This window comes from Pipistrellus hanaki (genome assembly GCF_964339955.1).
Source record: "Pipistrellus hanaki genome assembly, chromosome: 7".
Classification (NCBI taxonomy): domain Eukaryota; kingdom Metazoa; phylum Chordata; class Mammalia; order Chiroptera; family Vespertilionidae; genus Pipistrellus; species Pipistrellus hanaki.
The window spans coordinates 6332923-6357118 of NC_140509.1; the positions used below are offsets into that span (position 1 = coordinate 6332923).

General features: G+C 68.3%; 1 protein-coding gene across 5 annotated transcripts; it reads right to left on the minus strand.

The window, feature by feature from the left end:
• Positions 1-936: 936 nt before the first annotated feature.
• On the minus strand, positions 937-23497 carry TEAD3 (TEA domain transcription factor 3). Of its 5 annotated transcripts, none has more exons than XM_084889422.1 (13): positions 23366-23497; positions 14675-14915; positions 12339-12403; positions 9509-9571; positions 8276-8287; positions 7627-7761; positions 7463-7512; positions 6890-6951; positions 5775-5908; positions 5310-5483; positions 4540-4680; positions 2445-2597; positions 937-2332 (listed from the first exon to the last, which is right to left on the minus strand). In XM_084889422.1, exons 2-13 carry the CDS (start codon positions 14817-14819, stop codon positions 2219-2221), a joined length of 1248 nt encoding a protein of 415 aa, XP_084745548.1. In that variant the 5' UTR covers positions 14820-14915; positions 23366-23497; the 3' UTR covers positions 937-2218. The 5 variants fall into 5 exon arrangements, with proteins under 5 accessions (XP_084745548.1, XP_084745547.1, XP_084745544.1 ...); XM_084889421.1 differs by having other exon boundaries at positions 7621-7761; XM_084889418.1 differs by having other exon boundaries at positions 7615-7761.
• Between the last annotated feature and the right edge of the window lie 699 nt (positions 23498-24196).

Below are 24196 nucleotides of genomic sequence, written 5' to 3' on the forward strand. Positions count from 1 at the left end.
GATCTTCTCTCTCTCCCTTCCTCTCTGTAAAATCAATTTTAAAAAATCTAAAAGAAAATGCAGGACGCCCAGTAAATCTGAATTTCAGATAAACAACGCATGCTCATTGAGGGAGGGCCTCCCCCACCACTCTGCATCCCTGCTGTGTGCTTCCCCAGGCAGGCAGGAGCAGCCCGGCAGACGGGAGCAGCCTGGCAGGCAGGAGCAGCCCGGCGGACGGGAGCAGCCTGGCGAACAGAGCAGCCCAGTGGACGGGAGCAGCCTGGTCTGGCCTGCCCCGCTGGCAGCTGTCCACTGCAGAGAGCACTCACCGCCTGAGGCCCTTTCCTCGGGAATAAAATGAGGCAGGACGGCACGGACAGCAGCAGACACTGTGAGGGTGGTGCGCATTTAGCAGGTGGCCCCTCTCAGCAGGTGCTGACCTTGGGCAAGTCACTTCACTTAGAGACAAAGCTTTCACATCCATTTCACTTTCACATCGATGTCTCTCTCTCCCTGTATTTCTAAAACTCAGTAATAATAATAATAATAATAATAATAATAATAGTAATAGTAAAAACTGGTCCCCGGAAGTAGAAAAGAGCCATAGGCAGTCTCTAGCTTGAATTTATTTTGTCTAGGATCATAAGACAAAATAATTTTTTTTTCTGTGTGTGTGTGTGTGTGTGTGAGAAAGAGAGAAACAGAGAGAGAGAGAGAGGGCGCGCGCTCGCTCAGGGCAGTGCTGGGCTCAGTTCGGTGTGTGACCCCCCCCCGGCAGCAGGGGTGAGGAGAAAGGTCTGAGCTGGAAAGCTTTCTGGGACCCCAGAATCACACCTATTTGGCTGTGGGCAGGGCTTGGGGGCCCCCGGAAAAGACGGGGGAAGGTGACACACCAGGACCTAACAGGGGAGAGCCCCCCTGAAGCTGTTCCAGCCCAGAGGCCTGCACACGACGGACCCACAGACAAATAACTTTAATTTCTCTTTCCGAGTAGGCCCTGAGGCGCCTGCCCCAGCCCTGTGCCACATTTATGATACAACCCATCACAGCTGGATTTAAAAAGTACACAAAAATATATATAATATACATTACAAAACCTAGGTCGGGTTTGGAGGTGGCCTGAGCGATATGCAAACGGTGAGAACCTTCAGGAAGCTCAGGGGCGGGCGGGCGGCAGGGGAAGGCAGGGGAGGGGAGGGCAGGGGAGGGGAGGGCACAGTACTTCATATGAAACTCATGGATGCCCGGAGGCCGGGCTGAGGCCAGCGTGGGGAAGAGGCAGTGGCAGGGTTAACCTTCGGCCCAGAGCGGGGTCTGGGGCTGCTCCGGGGGGAGGCTGGCCCGGGGAGACAGGTGGTGGCACCGCCGAGGGGTCAGCTGGGCAAGAGGAAATGCCAGAGCCCTGCTGCCTCGCGTGCCGGCCCGGTCTGCCCAGAGGCTGGGCTCCGCCTTCCTACCCGACCCGTCCCCCTGGGGCCTCCCCCACGAGGTGGCTGCGGGGAGCTTGGCCAAGGATCGGGCCAGGGCGGCTGGGGGGAGGAGCGGGGCTCCCTCCCCGGCCTGGCTGGTGGGGGCTGGCAGCGGGTGCCGAGGACCTGCCGCTCCCCTCCCTGCTGGTCAGAGGCAGCTGCTCCCGTTCGGGGCCCCCACCCAGCCCCTCAGTGTAGAGTCCCTCCAGTCGGGCCGGTCCGAGGCAGGGAGGCGTGTAAACTGGGCTCGGGACAGGCAGCCCTGGGGAGAACTCCATCTCTGCCCCCCGCGCCCCCCCCACTCCTCATCTGTGACCCCCGCTTGCTCTGCGGTCAGAGGATGCAGGAGGCGCGCAGGGGCCTGGCACGTGGCAGGTGCAGACAGCGTGGGCCTCTCTCCTCTCTCCTCTCAGCAACCCAGCTCCACACTCCTTCCTGGCCTCCGCACTCTGCCCGCCTCCCGCCTCCCGCCCCCGTCACAGCTGCGAGGGGCCAGCGGCCACACTCCTGACAGAGGAGTCCTCCCGCTCGAGGCCGGGGCTGGCGGACCTAAGTGATGGTGGCTCGGCGACCCAGTCTGGCGGCCCCGCCGCTGAGCCCCCCTCTCCCACAGCTGAAGCGCAGATCGGTGGCGGGTGTGTGCTGGTGTGGTGGGGGCCTCCTGGCCGGGCCGAGGCCTGGCAGGCGATGGACCCTCAGTCCTGGACCCGGGCGCCAGGCAGGGGTGTGAGGCTCGTCCTGGGTGCTGGTGGCGGGGCAGAGGCGCCCTAGTCTTTGACGAGCTTGTAGACGTGGTGCTGGGCCCCGTGCTCGCTGGTGGAGACTTCGAAGACGAAAGCGATGACGAGCAGGGTCTCCTGGGAGTCGCGGCTGGTGACCACCTGGGCGGGCAGAGGGAGGGGGATTCGGGAGGTCAGGAGGTCAGGGCCGGGGTGTGGGCTGCGCGGCCTCTTCCCCGGGCCATGGCCTGGCCCCCGGCCCGCCGCCGCCCACCTGCAGGATGGTGAAGTTCTCCAGCACGCTGTTCATCATGTACTTCTCCGGCAGGTGCTTGAGCTTGTGGATGAAGTTGATCATGTACTCACACATGGGCGAGCGGTGGATGCGGTACACGAAGCGCCCGTTCTCCAGCTGCGCGTACTCCGTCTGCGGAGAGGAAGGAGCGCTGGGGCCCGCTCCTGGCCGGCCCCCCACCAAACCCCCGCCCCCCGTCCTCCCCCCCGTCCTCCCCCCCGTCCTCCCCCCCGTCCCCCCCCGTCCTCCCCCCCGTCCCCCCCCCATCCCCCCCCCATCCTCCCCCCCATCCCCCCCATCCCCCCATCCCCCCCCTCCTCCCCCCTCTCCTCCCCCTCTCCTCCCCCCTCCTCCCCCCCTCCTCCCCCCCTCCTCCCCCCCTCCTCCCCCCTCTCCTCCCCTCTCCTCCCCCCTCCTCCCCCCCCTCCTCCCCCCCCTCCTCCCCCCCTCCTCCCCCCCTCCTCCCCTCCCTCCTCCCCCCCTCCTCCCCCCCCTCCTCCCCCCCTCCTCCCCCCTCCTCCCCCCCTCCTCCCCCCCTCCTCCCCGTCCTCCCCCCCGTCCTCCCCCCCTCCTCCCCCCCCGTCCTCCCCCCCCGTCCTCCCCCCCCGTCCTCCCCCCGTCCCCCCCCCGTCCTCCCCCCCGTCCCCCCCCCGTCCCCCCCCCGTCCTCCCCCCCGTCCCCCCCCCGTCCTCCCCCCCCCGTCCTCCCCCCCGTCCTCCCCGCCCCCGTCCTCCCCCCCGTCCTCCCCGCCCCCGTCCTCCCCCCCGTCCTCCCCGCCCCCGTCCTCCCCCCCGTCCTCCCCGCCCCCGTCCTCCCCCCCGTCCTCCCCGCCCCCGTCCTCCCCCCCGTCCTCCCCCCCATCCTCCCCGCCCCCGTCCCCCCCCCGTCCTCCCCATCCTCCCCCATCCCCCCCCCTCCTCCCCGCCGTCCTCCCCCGTCCTCCCCCCCGTCCTCCCCCCCGTCCTCCCCCCCCGTCCCCCATCCCCCCCGCTCCCCATCCCCCCCGCCCCCGTCCCCCCCGCCCCCGTCCCCCCCCCCCGTCCCCCCCCCGTCCCCCCCCCGTCCTCCCCCCCGTCCTCCCCCCCCCGTCCTCCCCCCCCCGTCCTCCCCCCCGTCCTCCCCCCGTCCTCCCCCCCCGTCCTCCCCCCGTCCTCCCCGCCGTCCCCCCCCCCCGTCCCCCGTCCCCCCCGCCCCCGTCCTCGCCCCCGTCCTCCCCCCCGTCCTCCCCCCCGTCCCCCCCCGTCCTCCCCCCCCGTCCCCCCCCGTCCTCCCCCCCCGTCCCCCCCCGTCCTCCCCCCCGTCCCCCCCCGTCCTCCCCCCGTCCCCCCCCGTCCTCCCCCCCCGTCCCCCATCCCCCCCCGTCCCCCCCCCGTCCTCCCCCCCCGTCCCCCCCCGTCCTCCCCCCCCGTCCCCCCCCGTCCTCCCCCCCGTCCTCCCCCCCCGTCCCCCATCCCCCCCCGTCCCCCCCCCGTCCTCCCCCCCCGTCCTCCCCCCCGTCCCCCCCCGTCCTCCCCCCCGTCCTCCCCCCCGTCCCCCTCCCCCCCCGTCCCCCCCCCGTCCTCCCCCCCCGTCCTCCCCCCCGTCCCCCCCCGTCCTCCCCCCCCGTCCTCCCCCCCGTCCCCCATCCCCCCCCCGTCCCCCCCCCGTCCTCCCCCCCCGTCCCCCCCCGTCCTCCCCCCCGTCCCCCCCCGTCCTCCCCCCCGTCCCCCCCCGTCCTCCCCCCCCGTCCCCCATCCCCCCCGCTCCCCATCCTCCCCCCGTCCCCCCCCGTCCTCCCCCCCGTCCCCCCCCGTCCTCCCCCCCGTCCCCCCCCGTCCTCCCCCCCGTCCCCCCCCGTCCTCCCCCCCCGTCCCCCATCCCCCCCGCTCCCCATCCTCCCCCCCATCCTCCTCCCCGCCGTCCTCCCCCCCCGTCCTCCCCCCCGTCCCCCCCCATCCCCCCGTCCCCCCCCTCCTCCCCCCATCCCCCCATCCTCCCCCCATCCTCCCCCCTCCTCCCCCCCGTCCCCCCCCCATCCTCCCCCCTCCTCCCCCCCGTCCCCCCCCCCGTCCTCCCCACCCCGGGGCCCACTCACCTCCACCTTCTCCACCACCTGCTTGCCGAAGGAGCACACCTTGGTGGACACGCTGATGGTCATGCTGTCGGCGGAGCTGTACTGGGAGCTGACCCCGTAGAAGGCGCCCGGGCCCTCCTGGATGGTGCTGTTGAGGTCGGCCTGCGGGAGGGGCGGCCCGTGAGCTGCTGGGGCCCGAGGGGGCCGGAGGGGGGCGGGGGGAGGCCGGAGGGGGGGCGGGGGGGAGTACGGAGGGGGGCGGGGAGAGGCCGGAGGGGCCCGAGGGGGCCGGAGGGGGGCGGGGAGAGGCCGGAGGGGGGCGGAGGGGAGTATGGAGGGGGGCGGGGGGCGGCCGGAGGGGGGCAGAGGGGAGTAAGGAGGGGGGCGGGGGGAGGCCGGAGGGGGGCGGGGGGAGGCCGGAGGGGGGCGGGGGGGAGTACGGAGGGGGGCGGAGGGGAGTATGGAGGGGGGCGGAGGGGAGTATGGAGGGGGGCGGAGGGGAGTATGGAGGGGGGCGGGGGGCGGCCGGAGGGGGGTGGAGGGGAGTACGGAGGGGGGCCAGAGGGGGCCGGGGGGGGGGGAGGACGGAGGGGGGCGGGGACAGGCCGGAGGGGGGCCGGAGGGGGGCGGGGGGAGTACGGAGGGGGGCCGGAGGGGGCCGGAGGGGGGCGGAGGGGGAGGCCGGGAGGGAGGCTGGAGGGAGGCCGCCATCCCCGTGGGCCCTGCCCGCAGCCCCGGGAGAGGGGGCCACAGGCCGGGCCGGAGGACAGGGGTCTGGGGCGGGCGCTCACCCAGAACTTGACGAGGAAGAAGGCGTTGGGGGGCCCTTTCTCGTAGAGCTCCTTCAGGCCGCCCTTCTTCTCAGGGAACTTGTCGTAGATCTGCCGCACGTCCACGGCCTCCAGCGGCGGGTCCGAGAAGGCGGGGTTGGTCTGGCCGATGTGCACAAACAGGTGTTTGCTGTACTGTGGGGAGGGCGGCCGGGTCAGGAGCGGCGGGGGCCGCGGGCGGGGGCGGGGGTGATGGGAGCGGGGGCGGGAGGGCGGGGGCGGGGCAGGGTGATGGGGGCGGGGGGGCGGGGTGATGGGGGCGGGGTGATGGGGGCGGGGTGATGGGGGCGGGGCGGGGTGATGGGGGCGGGGGTGATGGGGGCGGGGCGGGGGGTAGGGGTGATGGGGGGAGGGGGAGGTAGGCCTGTGGCTGCCCCCCCCACCCCCCCGGGGCTGAGGCCCTGCACCGCGGCCCCAGCACCGTACCGTGTCGGGGTCGCGCTGCACCTCCATGAAGGCGGAGTACTCGAGCAGCCGCAGGCGCGAGGAGGCGATGGTGCGGTCCTGCCAGGCGGGCGCCGGGGCGGCGGCGGGGGGCAGCGGGGCCAGCGGCTCGTAGCCTGCGGGGGGGACCTCGTGGGCGGGCGGTCCGTGCGGCGCTCACCCCCCGCGGGGGGTCCCGCACACAGTGCAGCCTGCCGGCCGTGTGGCCCAGTGCGCACACAGCCGCCTTTCCTGTCCCTGCCAGCGGGCCCCAGGCAGGAAAGGCAAACATGTCCAAAGGGAAATAAGTTACCCAGCCGGGCCGGTGTGGCTCAGCCGGCTGAGAGTCCGCCCACGCACTGAGGCGGCGGGTTCAACTCCCTTCTGAGCACAAGCCCACATTTCCACTGGATCCCCAGGAGGGGGCGCGCAGGAGGCAGCTGATAGATGTTTTTTATCGATGTTTCTCTCCCTCTCCCTTCTCCTCTCTAAAATAAATAAAAACATGTTTAAAAAATTACCCAGAGCCGAAACCGGTTTGGCTCAGTGGATAGAGCATCGGCTTGGGGACTGAAGGGTCCCGGGTTCGATTCCGGTCAAGGGCATGTACCTTGGTTGCGGGCACATCCCCAGGGGGGGTGTGCAAGAGGCAGCTGATCGATGACTCTCTCCCATCGATGTTTCTAACTCTCCATCTCTCTCCCTTCCTCTCTGTACAAAATCAATAAAATATATTAAAAATAAATAAATGTAGAAAATTTCTAATTCCTTTAAAAAATAAAAAATTTAAAAAAAAATAAAAAATTAACCAAAATTCTCACACTTAGAGAAAATGAAATTCTGTTAAGACTTTGGTGTATTTGGTGTATTTCCTTACCAAGGATTCTATACACATCCAGTCTACAAATGTGATCTGTTGTGGTGTGCACTGTAGAAGGCAAGGGGGCTATTCCTGGTATGTCCCGATCTCTATAGATGCCACCCACTCCCCTCTCACTCACACACACACACACACACACACACGTGCTCACACATGCGCACACACAGCTGGGCCCCGAGCCTTCTGAGCAGAGATGCAGGCCCTGGGGGGAGGGGGGGGCAGCCTCCGGGGAACTTACTGCTGAGCGGCGGCGGCAGGGGCGGCTGGATGGGGTAGGCTGGCTGTGCGAAGGGCTTGATGCTGCAGACAGGAGCACAGCCTGGTTAGCGGGTCCCCTCCCTGCCTCCCACCCAGCCTAGCCCCGTGGGCCTGCCCTGGGGTCCCAGCAGAGGCCCGGAGGCTGCTGGCCAGCCTTTGTTCGCTTCCCACGGTAACTTTTGTGAAATCCTGCTGCGGCTCACAGCGGACGCGCACATTTAACCTGGCGTTTCAACCCCACCCCGGAGAGCTGCGCTTAGACTGAGGGTGTGTCTGGAAGAAAGTCAGCTTAGAATGGAGGAACCGAGTACACTTGGCTACTTGGCTGAGATTAACCGAATGAAAACAGTTGAAGGATGGACGACAAGTGGATGAGTGGGCTGATGAGTGAACAAACACGCGAATGAATAGCCAGATGCATTAGCTCTCTTACTCCATCCCTCTGTTTTTGAATGAAAACGCTGGTTTGTTGCTGGAACCCAGATGGGAGGGAAGGCGAGTGCGGCTGCCCAGGGAAGGCAGAGGGCGTGGGGAGGGGGCACCGGATACTCACTCCTGAGAGGGTCCGGGCTGCTGTCCCAGGAGAGCGGGGCTGTTCCAGAACTGCAGGGATGGGACAAAGCCAAGGTCCCTCAGAATCTGATCCTCACCCCAGCCCCGAAGGCAGGCCCTCACCAGCCCCACCTCCCGGACCCGTGCCCGTACCCGTACCCGTACCCGCGAGGAAGCGGAGAAGACGGCCTGGGGCAGGGGGGAGGGCGGGCTGAACTTGTTCTGTATGCTGGCGGAGACGATCTGGGCGGAGGACATGGACGCCATGCTCTGGAGGGCTTTGTCCTTGGAGACTTGGTCCTGGGAAGGGAGGGGCCGTGAGGGCGGACAGGACAGGAGCTCGCCCCAGGGCCCCCGCCCAGGCTCTGGAGGCCCGTGTCTGGACTGCAGCCCCTGCTCTGCTGTGTGGCCCTCGGAGGGCCTCAGCCCCTCTCTGGGCCTGTCTCCTAAGGGTACATCACCCCTCCAACCACAATGCACACAAGAAATAATTTTCTTTATTCTACAGCCTAGCAGGTACGTAAATATCTCCCCTCATTCTGTCCCGCACTGCCATGGTTTCCCCCGTGGTTCTCAGAGCATGCCCTGGCCCCACAGCCCCCCATCGCCTGGAGGCTTGTTCTAGGCACATTTCCAGGCCCCGCTCAGGCCCCCGAATTGGAGCGTCTGGGGCTGAGGCCCGCCCTCTGACGTCACAGGCCTCCAGGGACTCTGCAGCTACAGTGTGAGAGCCTGCTCCCCTGACTTCCAACCCGGATGTGAAAATCCTCCGTGAGGTGCTCTCCCCGCCCCCAGGGGAGGGGGGTCTACTTACCAGGTTCATGGCCTGTGGAGGAGAGGGAGCGGGATTAGAAGCGGCACAAACGCGGGCCATGTGGGGCGGGCATGTCTCTCACCGCCCTCCCCCCAGCCCACCTGGCTCCCAGCTTCCGGGACCTCCCGCCCTCCCCCGCCCTCCCCCCTCCGCCACCCTCCCCCGCCCTCCCCCCTCCACCACCCTCCCCCGCCCTCCCCCCTCCGCCACCCTCCGCCGTCCTCCCCCGCCCTCCCCCCTCCGCCACCCTCCCCCGCCCTCCCCCCTCCGCCACCCTCCCCCGCCCTCCCCCCTCCGCCACCCTCCCCCGCCCTCCCCCCTCCGCCACCCTCCCCCGCCCTCCCCCCTCCGCCACCCTCCCCCACCCTCCCCCGCCCTCCCCCCTCTGCCACCCTCCCCCGCCCTCCCCCACCCTCCCCCGCCCTCCCCCCTCTGCCACCCTCCCCCACCCTCCCCCCTCTGCCACCCTCCCCCACCCTCCCCCCTCTGCCACCCAGAAGCCGTGTTTATAAGCTGCGTGCCCTGGACAGGGCAGGATGATGGAGGGCAGGCTGGTGGGCCAAGCTGGTGCCCCTGGGGTCTGCCCATGCCCCAGGCTACTGGGCAGCTATGGGCAGAAAGAAGAGCATGCAGCCAGCAGGGGCCCTGACCGGGCTCTGAGACAGCCAGGATGGAGTGTCCGACGCAATAGCTCTGCCAGCAGTGCCCTCCAGCGTCTCCCCCTGCCCTCCGGAAGTCCCCATGCCATTCGCAAGCAGCAAAGGAGGAAGGAGGAAAAGGAAAACGGAGAAGAGAGGAGCCTAGTGGCCCCAGATGGTCTTCCTCTCCTTCACTTCGGACTGCCGTCCTGCTCGGCCTCACGGCCTGTGCAGCCTGCAGCAGCCTTGGGGCTTCTAGCTCCTCGGCCCCCTCCCTGCCCCGAGCCGGGGTCAGAGAGCAGCAACCGGCCTGGGCAGGGCCCGGCCACGGGGCAAGGGACCCCATACCTTCAGCTTGGACTGAATCTCCCGAGATTTCCGCCTGGCTAGAACCTGCAAGTGGCTAGAGACCTGTAGAGAGAGAGAGAGAGAGAGAGAGGGAGAGAGAAAGACAAAGAGCAGCGAGTGGAAGGAGAGGCAAGAACAGAGCTGCAGCCGGAGAGGCACAGGGGCCGGAGAGCTGCGGAGCGCGGCCTGGCGGTGCGGGCGGGAGTGGAGGCGCCCGGAGGGCTGGGCCCGGTCAGGCCCGACGTACCTTGATGCCAACCTGGTACTCGCGCACCTTCTTCCGCGCTAGAACCTGTATGTGGCTGGACACCTGCCCGCGCCCAGCCGGAGGGAAACACACAGTGAGGAGGCGGCCTCGTCCCCGGGAACAGAGGTAAGTGGGGACCCTGGGCCCCGGGCAGACCCTCCGAGCCCTTCCTGGCAATTCTGCTGTCCTCCTGGCCGTTTGGATCAAAAGCCCACGGGCTTCTGGGACCACCAGCTGTCCACTGGGCAAGGCACCGCCGTGACGCTAAAATCCGGTCCACGCCCTGCTGGCCACGCGTGTGCCGGTGCAGGGCTGCGTCCAGCCCAGAGGAAGAGCGTGCAAACCTGTTTTCCCAGGGGCCTTCTTGTCTCCCTGGCTCCGCAGAGCTGGCAATGGCGTGTGCTCTGCTGGCCGTGAGGGTCTACGTCCGGCCATCTTCTCTATAATCCTCTCCCCGTGTCACTACCTCCCTCCATCTTCCAGTCACCCACCCGCTGTGGCCCACCGGCCAGGCCTGCCCACTCCGCTTTGCTCACTCAGCTTCCCCCCGCACACCTCCTTCTCCTCGGACTGACAGGGGGCGGCGGGCACAGACGCACACAGCAGGAACCCCCCCTTTGTGTTTCTTCTCCAGCCCCTCCTCCCCGAAGCCTTCCTCTCCGGCAAGCCCAAGCCGGGGCGGCACGGTCAGGGTGGGGTCAGGGTGGCTGTGCCGGCGCTGGGACCACAGGCCCTTCGAGGGCCTGAGCCGGAGCCTCAGAGAACCCAAAGGCCACTCTCCCTGCAGCACCGGGACCCGCGCTCCTCGGGCACCTCACACCTTGTCACCAGCCTGGCTGCTGGCTTTCTTTGCTGGCAGTTTTTATTCCCGCAAAGAAAGTTTCCTTTCTTTTCCATCACAGGCGGAAAGTTACTGCGTAGGTGATGTGGGCAGCGCCCATGCTGGGTTAGGACCCCGGCGGGTGCTCCTCACTCGCCTCAGACGGCAGTCAGACCCGGGTCAGCAAGGTGGCCGGCCGCGCGTGGCACTGACCGCACTCGCCCGTGGGCCCAGCCCTCCGCCCTCACCCCTCATCGAACCTGCAGCACCACCAAGTGGGCGGTACTGGTATTACTTCCAATTTACAGGCCATGAAACCACCGCACAGAGGTGGGCCGCTTAGCTGGGGCCACTCAGCTGGGGCTGGGGCTGGGCTGGGGCTGGGGCCGGGGCCGGGGCTGGGGCTGGAAATTGAACCCAGGGGGCCTGATGCCAAGGCCCCTTGCCTCACCCGGGCTATGCTGCCTGGATTCCTCCCCACCCTTAACCCAGGGGACCAGCTCCACACGGCCACCTCGGAGACAGGTGAAGCACACAGGACCTAGTCCCATGTTATATTAGCTGGGCTGTTACAATATGAAGGCATTGCACTTGCTGCTCATTGCTATAAACACCTGTCAGAACACAAAACTGCATTTGTAAACACGGAAACAACCTTGTCTGTCAGCTGCTTGCTCCTTGAGACACAAGCACACCCCCTTGTCCTCACCACGGGGGACGGGCAAGGAGATACTGATCTTGGAGTTGGAAGGAAAACGAAGTCAGGGGAGGGCCCTGTGCAAGATGACAGAGGCCAGCGGCGTTTAAAGCCCCACACTTGCCGGCAGCTGGTTTTGTTCATAATTAGTGTTTTATAATTTCATTTTATAATGAAAATAAAACTTCCTGGCCAGCCAGCCTTCGCGGGGTACTGGCCAGGCGCAGGTATAACGCGGGTGGGCCTCAGGCACCCCGCCCCTCCCTCTCTGACAAATGTCCTCTGAGCACGGCTGTGGGTGAGGCAGGACACGCCAGGACCGTGCTTCTCCGGCTCCCGGGGGCAGCGGCTGCAGCGAGCACCGCCCCGCAGAGAGGCAGCCGGAGTTCGCACCCAGCGGTCCGACAGCCAGTGTTCTGCCGCATCCCAGGCTCCACGCCCGTGAATGTCCGGCGCCCTCTGCTGGGACAGCAGGAGCTCAGTAATTTGGGGGAGAAATAGATGCTGTGTGACCTGAGCGGGCCGAGGCAGGGGTTCGGAAAAGCTCCCGCACTGGGCAGTTGACTTCGAACCTCCCTTGGACAGTGGTCGGCAAGCCGCGGCTCGAGAGCCACATGTGGCTCTTTGGCCCCTTGAGTGCGGCTCTTCCACAAAACACCACGTGCGGGTGCACACATACAGTGCGATTGAAACTTCGCGGTCCATGCACAGAAGTCGGTTCTGGGCTCTCAAAAGAAATTGCAGTCGTTGTGCTGTTGGTATTGGACAGCGGGCGGGGCAGCGCGGGTGCAGGGTCCAGCCCAGGCAGACCCCGGGGCGGAGGCTGAGGGTCAGGGGAGCCTCCACTCCCCCAGGAACCTGCCTCCAGGCTGCCTGTCTCCCAGGCACCCTGGGCAGCCCCCCAAAACAATTCCCTCAGGCCGCCCTGACTGCCCGCTGCCCGGCACCTCTCAGCTCAGCTTGGTTCCCATCCCGCCGCCCTCCTCCTTGCCGCCACTGCCCCGTCACCACCGGTGCCCCCTCCTCAGCTGCAGCCCGCTCCCTCTCCTTCCCCCTCCCCTGCCCGTGCGCACAGCCCTGCCCACGTCTGTCTAGCCGTCTGTCTGGGCTGCCAGAGGCCGCTCAACGTGACCGTGGAGCTGCCACAGCTGCGGGCGGTTCGCCGGTCACCGAACCCGGACTGGGGCGGGTGGTGGGTGGTCAGAGAAGCCAGTGGTGGGCGATGACGCAGCTCAGGGTGGGGGGGTGGGGGGGAGTCACCAGAGGGGGCAGCTCGGGCAGGGCAGAGGGGCCACAACATCAACAGCCTCTACCTGCTTTCTCGTCCGGGTCTTCCCCGTCCTCATCTTAATGTAGCGCGCGATCAGCTCGTTCCGGCCTGCAGGGCGGAGGAAACAGTGCTGGCTGCGGACGGCCCACCGGCTGCCCCCACTCCGCCCCCTCAGAGCCACCAAGGTGCTCCTCCACCCTCAGGCCCGGCTGCTCCCTGGGGGAGGGGACGGGCAGGGCCGCGGAGGGAGGGAGGGAGGGAGGGAGGGAGGGAGGGAGGGAGGGAGGAAGGGAAGGGATGGCAGCGGAGGGGCGGAGGGAGGGAGGGAGGCAGGCCCATGTCAGCGGCTGGACAGGTTTCCCTGAAGGACAGACAGGGACAGGTGTGGCCCGAGGGCAGGACAGCTGGGCCCCTCACTCCCAGCCCAGCCACCACCACTGCCAGCCTCTGAGTGCAGATCCCCGAGTGGGGGGGCCTGGCCGGGGTGCCCGTGTGGGGGGGCCTGGCCGGGGTGCCCAGTGAGGGAGGGCCTGGCCAGGGTGCCCGTGTGAGGAGGCCTGGCCGGGGTGCCCAGTGAGGGAGGACCTGGCCAGGGTGCCCGTATGAGGGGGCCTGGCCGGGGTGCCCAGTGAGGGGGCCTGGCCGGGGTGCCCGTGTGGGGAGGGGTATCTCTGAGTGAGGGGGCCTGGCCGGGGTGCCCGTGTGGGGAGGGGTATCTCTGAGTGAGGGGGCCTGGCCGGGGTGCCCGTGTGGGGAGGGGTATCTCTGAGTGAGGGGGCCTGGCCGGGGTGCCCAGTGGGGAGGGGTATCTCTGAGTGAGGGGGCCTGGCCGGGGTGCCCAGTGGGGAGGGGTATCTCTGAGTGAGGGGGCCTGGCCAGGGTGCCCAGTGGGGAGGGGTATCTCTGAGTGAGGGGGCCTGGCCGGGGTGCCCAGTGGGGAGGGGTATCTCTGAGTGAGGGGGCCTGGCAGCCTCTGTCTCAGTGGCCACGTGTCTGGCAGTCCCTGCGCCGAGGGGAGGCCAGGACAAGCCCCTTCCTCTGCCTCGGCAGCAGGAGGGTCCCAGCACCTCCCACGCTGACAGTCGGTCTGTGTCAGGACGTGTCACTGAGCCCGTCACCAGGTTGCAGGTCACCAGGGCCTGCGCCCTGAGCCCCACCTGCCTGGCCGCCTCGGTGGGGACGTGGCCGGGAGGGGGGTGTGGACACGTGACTAATGGTCTGTCAGGATCCTCAGGGTGTACTTCTTACCCCCAAACCCAGGCCCCCTGTCCCTCACCGAGTCTCCCCGGAATGGCCGCATTCTTCAAATTCCTCTTGGATGACAGAACCAGCCCCAGTGCTCCTCCCTTCCTGCCTGCCCCTCTCCACCCCACTCCTCCACCCCAGCCCCTCCACCCCTCCAAAGATACCCGCGGGGCTGCCGCCATCGGGGAGGGGGCAGTGGAGCGCCGCCCAGAACATCTGCCTGCCCAGTGCCGGGGAGCTGTGCTGGGATGGGTAGGGCAGTGGGTGGGGCAGGGGACTCACTGGGGCAGCCTCCGCTCCTTCCTACGCGGCCTGGTGCGGGGTGCGGGGTGCGGGGTGCGGGGTGCGGGTGCGGGGTGCGGGGTGCGGAGGGAGAGGCTGGGCCCCCTTGCTCAGCGGGGCTGACAGGGAGGGCTGGAGGGGGCTGGCAAGGAGCCAAGCCAAGAGGGGCTGAGTTATCCCAAAAATGCAGCCCGGAGAGCCCTCACCCGGCGGGAGGGACACTCCCTCCGGGAGCGGCAGGTGGCAGGTGGCAGAGGGGAGGCCATCTGCCCGAGGGGCGGGCGGGGGCATGGCCGTCCCTCAGCCTCTTCCCAGCGCAGCCCCTCACGGTGGCTGCCCCCGGCCTGCAGCCTCCCTCCCACCCGCCGGGGGTGGGGGGCTTCGCAAGTGGGGCTCCCCCCCAGGCCTCCCCTTCCCCCCTCAGGGCCCCGGCGTCCTGCCAGGGAGGGACCCTCCCCAGGCCCAGCCTGGTGCACCCTGGACTGACCCAGTTTCCTGGGCCCACTGCGTCACCCCGAAACCTCCAGGGGCAGCGGGGAGGAGAGGCAGATGGGGCGCGAGGTGTGGGCCGCGCTGGCGGAGGGCAGGCCGGCGTGTTTACGAGGAGGATCCGGACACACAGGCTGCACGCACAGACTCGCCCGCCCGCGCTGGCAGCCCTGGGCTTGGCCAAACCGGTTGGGTGAGGGGCAGAGAGCGGGGCGGGGCGGAGGCCAGCTGCTCCCCGGGCCCCGGCGTCCCTCCGTCCTGTGTCCCTCCATCCATCCTGTGTCCCTCCGTCCGTCCTGTGTCCCTCCGTCCGTGTCCCGCCCCGCGCCCGCCCGCCCGCCCGCCCGCCCGCACGCACCGTACATCTTGCCCTCCTCCGACAGGATGATCTTGCGGCGGCCGCAGGGCGGGTAGATGGCCAGCGCCTCCTGGAAGCTCTGCTCGATGTCCGAGCTCCACACGCCCTCGGCATCGTTGTCCAGCCCCTTGTCCAGGCCCTCGGGCCCATCCTCCCGGGCGTCCCCGGGGCTGCTGCTGGCGGTCCAGCTGTTGGACGCTATTGTGCTGGTTACTCTGGACTCTGGGCCTGAGCCCACCGGGCAGCCTGCGGCAGGGAGAGCGGGAGGTGAGGGCAGGGTCCCAGCCGCAGCGCCTCCGGAGGGGCCGGCCCTGGGCCAGGCGGAGGGGGCCAGGGATTCGGGGCTGAGTGACCGGGGTGAGAGATTCACCTGTTCCAGCCCTGGTCCTGGGACACGAGGAGAGTCTCCCGGAGGCGGTGAGGGGTGCATTGGATCACAAGTCCAACCACAGTGCCTGACTCAGCACGCGTGGCGATCAATAACAACGCCTCTACCCGCACCCCCGTGTGTGGGCAGAGCACCCGCACATTCGTTCAGTCCTCAGTGCAGGCGGGAGGCGAGGCGGGAGGCCCCGCATCAGGTGAGGGAACAGGCTCCCAGGTCACACGCTGTCCAAGGCGGACGAGCACCGAGGGCAGCCCAGGCGTCTGCAGCTCTGAGGGCTCTCACCCTCCTCCTCCCCGGCATCCACACCGGGAGGACCTGCCCCGGCGAGGAGGGTGAGGGTGCCCTGCCCACGATAACTCTGCCAAGGAAGCTGCACTCGGCAGGAAGCGCCCCGGGAATCGCAGGAGCCGCTGGCTGGCGAGGGAGCAGGAGGAGGGGCCTGGCCCACAGCCTTGCCCAGCCCGCCCGCTCCCATCCACTTCCTGCTCCGCACCTCCGGCCCCGCAGCCCATAAACCGCCCACACGCCCGCCCGCCTCCCACCGCCCAGCCTCCCACTGCAATGGGCCAGGCTCCCCGTGAACGCCAGGCTGGGCTATTAATTTACCCCCCCCCATTAGACTACACCCTCCAGGCCCCCCCCAAGGCAGCCCCAAACCCCACCCCGTCAGCCTCGGGGTCTGCAGGGGCAGGGCGGGAATGGGGGGACCAGGGCGGGGGGAGTGGGGGGACCCTCAGACACCCAGAAGGGAATTTCCCCTCAGACACGGATTCCGGGTCCGCTGAACGGGGGAGGGTCTCCCCGTGGGGACGCTGTTGGCGTAGGAAGCTGAAGGAGGTGGCTAGTGGCGCGGGGGCAGGGGGGGGGGCCGGAGCCTGCACGTCAGATGGACCCCGAGGGTGGACTTCATCCGGCCGCGGCCGGCAGCTGGTGCCAAAGGCAGGCCCACTCCGGTGTTACACACACTGACTCACGTGTGGTACACACACCTCTGAGAGAGCGCTATTGTCGCGCCCACTTTACACATGAGGAAACCAGTGAACAGAGAGGTTAGGCAACCTGCCCAAGGACACACAGCTAGTAAGTGCTAGAGCAGGTCCTGGACCCAGGCAATCTGGCTTCAGCCTCTTAACCAAGGAGATGGGGCTCAGAGCTCCAGCACCTGTGCTAGAGAGGACGCCACGCTGTCACGGCAACCACGCCCGTGTGCCCCGTGGGGTCCGGACCAGGGGCACCCCTCAAGGCACCGCACTGAGGGCCCCCCGGGCAGCGGGAGCAGCTCGGTGGGGGCGCCGGGCAGAGGAGCCACACAGTACCCAGTCTCCACCCAGGACCGAACCCAGCACCGCCGCCTCAGCCCTGGGCCCAGCTCTTAAATAAAAACGGGGGCAGCAGGGCCTGGGACGCAGGGACTCCTGCGCTGAAGAAGCTGGGGCCCAGGCTCTCCCCGGGCTGATGCTGTCACAGCTGTCAGCGGAGGGGGGGGCTGCAGGGAGCTGAGACCCTCCCACCCCCCAGTCCTCAGCCACCCCCTGCGCCTCGCTCAGAGCAGGGGAGGCCCGGGGCATGGGGGCCCCTGGCTGCCGACTTTTCAGAGCAACTTTCCTGCCTCCCCAAGCCCGTCTGCCTCCCCCACCAGGCGGTGCCCCCCCCCCCCCCCCCGGTGATGTCAGCCCCGCCCCGCCCCCCGCAGGAGCCTGTGGCCAAATATGGCGAACACAGCAGCTCGGCGGGACAGGCGGGGGTGGGGCGGCCTGGCTGGGACCGCTGGCAGCTGGTGAGGGGGAGGGGGTGGCCGCAAGGACAGTCAAGGAGAGGAGAGGGACCCCCGTAGTCCTCCGCAGGCCCCTGGCACATGCCCGTCTCCTCTCCCGGGAACACTGGTGCGGCACAGGCACTAACACGCGCACAGGTGGCCCGCCTCAGCCGTGCACAGCACACGCGTGTCAGGTGTGCCTGTGGGTGCCACGCACACGGGAATGTGTCCCCAGGCTGAGCATGCCCACGGCAGTGGTGGCAGCAGCCGCTCCGGGCTCTCCCAAGGCTCACCAGGGGGGCCTGGGCCAGCAGCCGCTCCGGCTCCCCCGTGGACACCGGGGCCGGCCTGGGCCAGCAGGCCGCTCTGGTCCTCGGTGGATGAACCAGAGGCCAGTGTGTGCCGCCCCTCTGCTCACACCCAGACACGGCCCAGCGGGGCTGAGGGCGGCTCTGCAGCTGCAGGGCTGGACGGAGGCAAATGTGGGGCTCAGTGTGTGTGTGTGTGTGGGGGGGGGGTGAGAGAGCAGGCCCCCTGGGTGGCCGCCCCAGCACAGACTCGGGTCTCATCTCCCTGTACAGGTAGGGTTTAGGGTGGCGGTTCCCACCCCAGCCCCGTCCTTACTTGCCCAGGTGGCCAGAACCGCTGCCTGGCTGGGTTTGCCACCAAGAGGGGAGAGGAGGAAAGACCTGAGTGAGGGACAGGCCGGTGGAGGGGAAGGGAGAGTCTAGGGGAGTTTGGAGGGGATTAGAGGGTCCCGAAGGGGAAAGATCAATAAACTCAGATACGGGAGTGGGCAAGCCAGGAGACAGAGAACAGAGGAGAGGACAGGAGAGGAGAGGAGAGGGGAGGGAAGGAGAGGAGGGGAGGAGAGAGGAGGGGGGTGAAGGGGAGAGGTGAGAAGAGGAGAGAAGGGGAGGGGAGTGAAGGGGAGAGGTGAGGAGAAAGAGAGGAGGGGAGGATAGAGGAGGGAGAGGAGGGGAGGATAGAGGAGGGAGAGGAGGGGAGGATAGAGGAGGGAGTGGAGGGGAGAGGAGAAGAGGGGAGTGAAGGGGAGAGGTGAGGAGAGGAGAGAAGGGGAGGGGAGTGAAGGGGAGAGGTGAGGAGAGGAGAGAAGGGGAGGGGAGTGAAGGGGAGAGGTGAGGAGAAAGAGAGGAGGGGAGGATAGAGGAGGAAGAGGAGGGGAGGATAGAGAAGGGGGTGGAGGGGAGAGGAGAAGAAGGGAGTGAAGGGGAGGGGTAGGAGAAGAGAAGAGGGGAGGACAGGGGCGGCGAGGAGAAAAGCAAGAACAAATGGCAGAAAGACCCAGAGGCCAGGGCAGACTGGAAAGAAGGGAAGGCCCTCCTGGGGCTGGGGCAGCCACCATGCATGTTCAGGACACCCCACCCCTGTCATCTGCTCCTCCTCCCCTCCTCACAGCCGACCTCCGACCCTCAGCAAGGCCCCCTGCCTCCCGCCATTGCGATGGGCCGCGGACCTCCTGCGGGCCCTCCGCCTCCCCGGCCTGACCGCGGCCGGGCGGCAGAGGTCAGCGGGCGGGGCGGGGCGGGGATGGGAGCGGAGGCGGGAGATAAGGGGCACCTGCGGCCAGGGCCCACTCCCTGTCCCGGGGCCAGGCGGCTGGAATTACCGGCTGGACAGCTCCGGACGAGCCGGAGCGGGGCTGCCGGCCCCACCTGGGCCCCTCGGCCTCGGACCTGGGCTTGGCTCCCTCTGCCTGGTGGACGGCAGGCAGGCAGGCAGGCCCAGGCAGGTGTCCCCACGGGGCGGACACACGGCCCGGTGTCCCTGCGGGTCTGGGGCCGGCGGCTGTCCGCTCTCGCAGGGCCCAGCCCTCAGTGTGGGAGGACTGAAACCAGCAGCTCCATCCCGAATCCCAGCCCAAACCTGGCTGGGCCGGCCAGGGGGCCAGGGGGCGAGGAGGGCGGCAGTGGGGAGAGCTAAGGGAGCCTCCTGCTCCCCCTCCTCCCACACAGCCACAGCCGGCCAGCTGTTCTCCAGCTGCCAGCGCCTCCCGCCCTCCAAGCTCTAGCCGGGCCCCAGGGAGCGGGGAGGGATGGGCGATGGTGCCGCCCCCAGCTCCGGTCCCAGGACCCCCAGGGACCCTGCCAAGTGGCCACACCCTCCGGCCTGGGAGGGAGCACCCTCCCCCTGGAGCAGGGTCGGGTTTTACAGGAGGAAGCAATTTGCAGAGTCAACCAGGAGGGGGATGGGGGCCTCCTCCCCGCTCCCCCGCTTATTAATGTGCTTCCAATTTGGGAATCAAGACTCTGCACACACACACACACACACACACACACACACACACCCGCGCAGGGCACGGAGTCTCCGGGAGCAGAGGGACCCCAGGCTCCCCTCTCCAAGGCTGGCCCACAGTCAGCACCCCGCCCCCACCGCAGTGCAGGAGGGTAGGGACCTCACCCTCCTGCAGAGAGGGGGCCTGTTCCCACTCCTCCCTCACCCCCACCCGAGATTCTGTCCTGTCCCCTCACCTTGTCCGTCTCCAGCCCAGGCCTGTGTCCGAGTTCAGGGGAACAGAGATGCAGCTGATGGGTAACTTGGGAAAGCGGGTCCCACAGTTCTCAGTTCACATGCGGTGCTCCCCTCTCAGGCTGCCTGCACCCGCCCGAGGCACCCACTGTTGCCAGCTGTCAATCAATCAAGCCCCCCCCCCACGAGGGCCACCATGTGACGTCTCCCAGAGACAGGGCCTCGGCCCGCCCCCACCTACACACACACATCGTCCTCCTGGTTTTCGCTTCGTTGTGATAAAAACACGCAATGTAAAATTTATGACTCTAACACTTCTTTAAAATCTTCACCTGAGGATGTGTTTTTATTGGCTTGTTTTGTTTTGTTCATCCTCACTACAGGACACGCTTCCATTGCTTTTTGGAGAGGGTGGGAGGGAGAGGGAGAGACACAGAGAGAGGAACGTCGATGTGAGAGAGGCACATGGATTGGCTGCCTCCCACACCCGCCCTGACCCGGGGCGGGGACTGGGCCTGTAACCGAGGAACAGGAATGGAACCCGGGACCCTTCCGTCTGAGGGCCAGTGCTCTAATCACTGCGCCACCCGGCCAGGGCCAAATTTAACCATTTTTAAAAAACATACACTTTTATTGATTTCAGAGAGGAAGGAAGAGGGAGAGAGAGAAACATCAGTGATGAAAGAGAATCATTGACTGGCTGCCTCCAGCACACCCCACACTGGTGATCACGCCCGTAACCAGAGTATATATGGCCTGACGGGGAATCGAACCCTGACCTCCTGGTTCATAGGTCGACACTCCACCACTGAGGCACAGCGGCCAGCCTCAGCCATTTTAAGGGCACAGGTCAGTGGCCCTGAGTGCGTTCCTTCTTGTTTTTAACGGGTATCTTTTTGACGGTCCCCCACACAGACGCCGCATGCACTGAGATCAGGCCCCCAGGTTTGTCCCACGGTCCCACGCCACGCCTGGCACAGCCCTGAGGATGCCGCCCACACTGTCCTACAGTCCCAAACAATCCAGGCAGTGACCACCCACAGAGGCGGCTCCGTCATGCCCGTTCCCTCACTCGCAGCACCAAGCAGCTTCAGGTGCGGTCCCTGCTCCCCTCCTTCACACGCAGCCTCACGCCACTCGCTCCCCCGCCCCATACCGTCAGGCTTTCTCAAAGTGTCATACGCACCTGGTTCCCCCCAGACCTCCACCCAAAGCCCTACACAAACAAAACCAGGGCACAGCCGCCACACACACCGACCACGAGAGTTCCTACAGCCTGAGACCATCTCACACGCTGCTCACACACAGACAGCATCGTAAGTAGCCACGCCACAGCGCCCAGGTCACACGGAATGTCCCTCATTCTCCTCCGGACACGCTCAGCACCACACCATCGCTGTGCCCCTCACTCACACACACGGAGCGTCCAAACCCCACCCGGGCCAGACACAGACCCCCGGCCGGTCCGGAGCGGAGTCTCCCGAACACGCCGGTGCGGGCACTCAGCACCCTCAGCCTCACTCACTCCGCTCCTCTCACGCACACGCATGTCACAGGCATGTCACAGACGGTCTCGGCATCCGTCCAGCCTGGCACGCAGCCGCACAGACTGGTTGTACCTGGTTCTCTCAGGCCCGCACCCACCCTGAGACTCCCGGGTCCCCTCGCACGCCTCCGGCACCCACAGCCGCACGCTCCTTCCTCTATCGCTTCCTGTCCCCGGCCTGGCAGCGCGCACAGGAAGCAATCAGCTCTCTAGGAAACCTCCAGGCCGGGGCTGGGATCCCAGGGAGAGGATTCCCGCCCGCAGCCTCCTGGGGACCCTCTGCCCCCCCGTCCTCCCGGGCGCGGCCCCTCCTGCAGGCAGCCCTGGGCTGGCTCCGCACGGAGGAAGGGAGGTCAGGGCAAGGCCGGGGGCCCGGGGGAGGTCACGTGCTGACCTCTGCTCCAGCTCTGAGGGGAAGCTCCTGCCGGGCCTGGGAATGCCCCGAGGTGCGAGGAGACCCGGGCCCTGCGGCCAGCCCTGGGGCTCCCCAGCTTCTGCGCCTCCCTGTGGGATGAAGAGCGCCTCCACAGAAAGCTGCAGTTTTTGGAGCCATCATGGCCCCCAGCTCCCGGCCTGGCGCTACCAGCACCCTCCACCCCTCCTCACTGAGCTGAAGCCTCTGTCCCCTCCCCCTCCCGAGCCGGAAGATGGGCCGGGCTGATACCCTTAGGGCTCATACACTGAGCCCTCAGGGGCCGGGGCTGCCACCCAAGCGGCCTCTGATGCCACTCACCCCATCCCGCTGGCCAGACCCCATGGCCACTTTGGCGGGAAAGGCCCCCTCCCCCCCCCACCTGGCTTCCCTGTCCCTCGACCCCTCTGCCTGCAGCTGCTGTGGCCATGCCGACCCGGCTCAGCTTCTCCTCAGCCACCCGGCTTGTCCTCGCTTTCTTCCCAAGACCACTGGGTCACCCCCTGACCTCTCCAGCCACAGGTTCCGTAACGGGAGGGGCGGGAAGGCTGACTAGGAGACGGAGCCCCGGGAGGGGCTCAGAGAAAAGGGAAGAATCACTCCCAGCAGGGAAACGGAGGCCCACCAAGATGACACCGCTGGCTCAAGTCCAGCTGGGACCAGATATCTCATTTCTAGGCTTCCTCAGCTGAGATGTTTCATGCTAGTTTTAATATTTCCTCACCTGCGAGGAGGTACCAGGTTCTGAGGGTGAGGGCAGGCCCAGGGCAGGACACACACACACACACAGCTCGCTCCTGCCAATCACTGACCATCCTGCTCAGTGCTCCCAGCCCACATGCACTATTAACATTAAATACTGTCCCCTCTCCAGGGGGCAGGGGAAGGCCCAGGGGTCAGACTCCCATTGGCCCCAGCCTCCCTCTGAGGGGGGCATCCCTGGCCCACGAAGTCACCCTCAACACAACCCTATTTCCTAGAAGATACATCTGCCCATCGAGTGCGAGGGGGCCAGGGTTCCACGGAAACATGTCCTGGGTTGACACCCCTTGGAAAAGGAACTACAAACACCTGGAAGGGAGGAGGACAGAATTCTCCCAAATCTTGCATTTCCTCTATGCCCCAGGCCGCCCCCAGCGCTCTGGTCACGGCGGCCTCTCCGGGGTGGTCGCACCTCCACAGGACCAGGCCACAGCAGACAGGACAGAGCGCCCTGGCTGCCCAGCCCCCAGCCCTATCCCCTGATCTCCCGGCTACAAGTCCAGGCCTGACCTGCTCCTGCCTCCACCTGGAGCGGGAAGACACAGCCAGCCTCCCCTAGGCCCCAGCGCACTTGTCGGGAAGGACTCCCTCCCAGCCCTGGCTCCGGGCCGCTCTCCTGGGACGGAGAGGGGGTCTCCGGGCCAGACCGGCGGTCCCGCCCTCCGCCCCGGCAGGAGTGAAGGGCTCGGCAGACGTGGTGATGGCAGGACAAGCCGCCTCCAGCCCCGAAGCCCAGACCAGGGCTCTGAGGCGTGTGGCGAGGAGAAGGCCCCAAACCCGGCCACCCTCGGAGCGGGGCGCACGGCGCTCAGGGCAGGACCCGGACCTCCCCGGACACAGGCGGAGCGCAGGCCCCTCGCCCGGGGCGCAGCCCCGACGCCCCCACCCCCCAGGGCGCCGCGGGCAGCGCGGGAGCCGGGAGCCGGCGCCGAGGCCTGTGCGGCGGGCCGGGCGGGCTCCGGAGCGCGAGCCGAGTCCAAAGGGCGGCGGGGCCCCGGGATGGCGCCCTGGGTGCGAGCGCCTCGGTGGCAGCCCCCCAACCGTGCGGCCCCCGGGCCCTGTCCTGCCACCCGGAGCGGGCAGCCGATGGCAGCGGCGCGGTCCCGGCTCCCGGCCTCCCGGCCTCCCGGCCAGCCCGTCCCGGCCGCGGCCGGCGGGGTGCGGTGGGCGGGGCTTCCCGGAGCGCCCCCCCCCCTCCCTCTGAACTTCCCGGCACCCAGATCCGGGGCTCCGGCTCGGGCTGGACAATGGTTCGGGGACCCGGCCTCCCCGGCTACCCCCGTCCCCAGTCACAGCCGGCCGCCAGCGCGCCCCTCCCGCGGGCCTCCCCGGGGCGGCTTACCTGCTCGGACTGGCGGGGCTCCGGGCGCTGCGGGCCGCGGGCGGGGGCGCGGGGCGGGGGCGCGGGGAGGGTCGCGGGGAGGCTGCTGGGGGGGCGCCGGAATGTGCGGAATGAGCCGGACGCGAGCGGGAGGCGCCGGGCGCGGAGGAGGGAGCGAGCGGGACGGAAAGTTTGTGTTGAGGAGCCCGGCGGGGGGCGGGGGCTGCGGGGGGCGGGGCGGGGCGGGCCGGAGGGCGGTGTGGGCGGGGCCGGGCCGGGGAGGGGCGGGGCCGCCCGCACCGGGGCTCCGCCGGCGTCCACTCGGCTCCGCGGCCGCAGCTGCAGCCGCCGCCTGCCCGGGCCGCGGGGTGCGCGCCCAGCCCCCCAGCCCGCCGGCCCGCTCCCCGGCGTGCGGGGCGGCCGGGGCGGGATCGCGGGCGGCGCCCCCGCTGGGGAGCGAGCGCCCGTCGGGGTCGGGGTCCGGGTGCCGCGTCACGAGGTGGGATCCCTCCCCCCGCGCCGCCCCGCCCCGCCCGGACCCGGTTTGTCTGGTTCTCCCCGAGAGCTCGTTTCTCCAATGTCTCCCTTTCCCGCTTCCTCCCTCTCCCCGGCTCCCGGGCCGCGGGGGGCGTCTGGCCGCGGCGGGCTCCGAGCTTCGGTAGGACGGCGCCGGGCCGGCGGGAGGCGCGGAGGGAGGCCCCCGCCCCGCGGACCCCCGCCCCGCCCTCCTCCCGCAGCACCACCGCTCAGGCCGGGGACAGCTTTATTGGGGCGGTACGTCCCGTCTCCCCACCACGTCCCCGTCCCCGTCCCCTCCCGGTCCCCCGCCCCAGCGCGGTCCCCGAGGGCAGA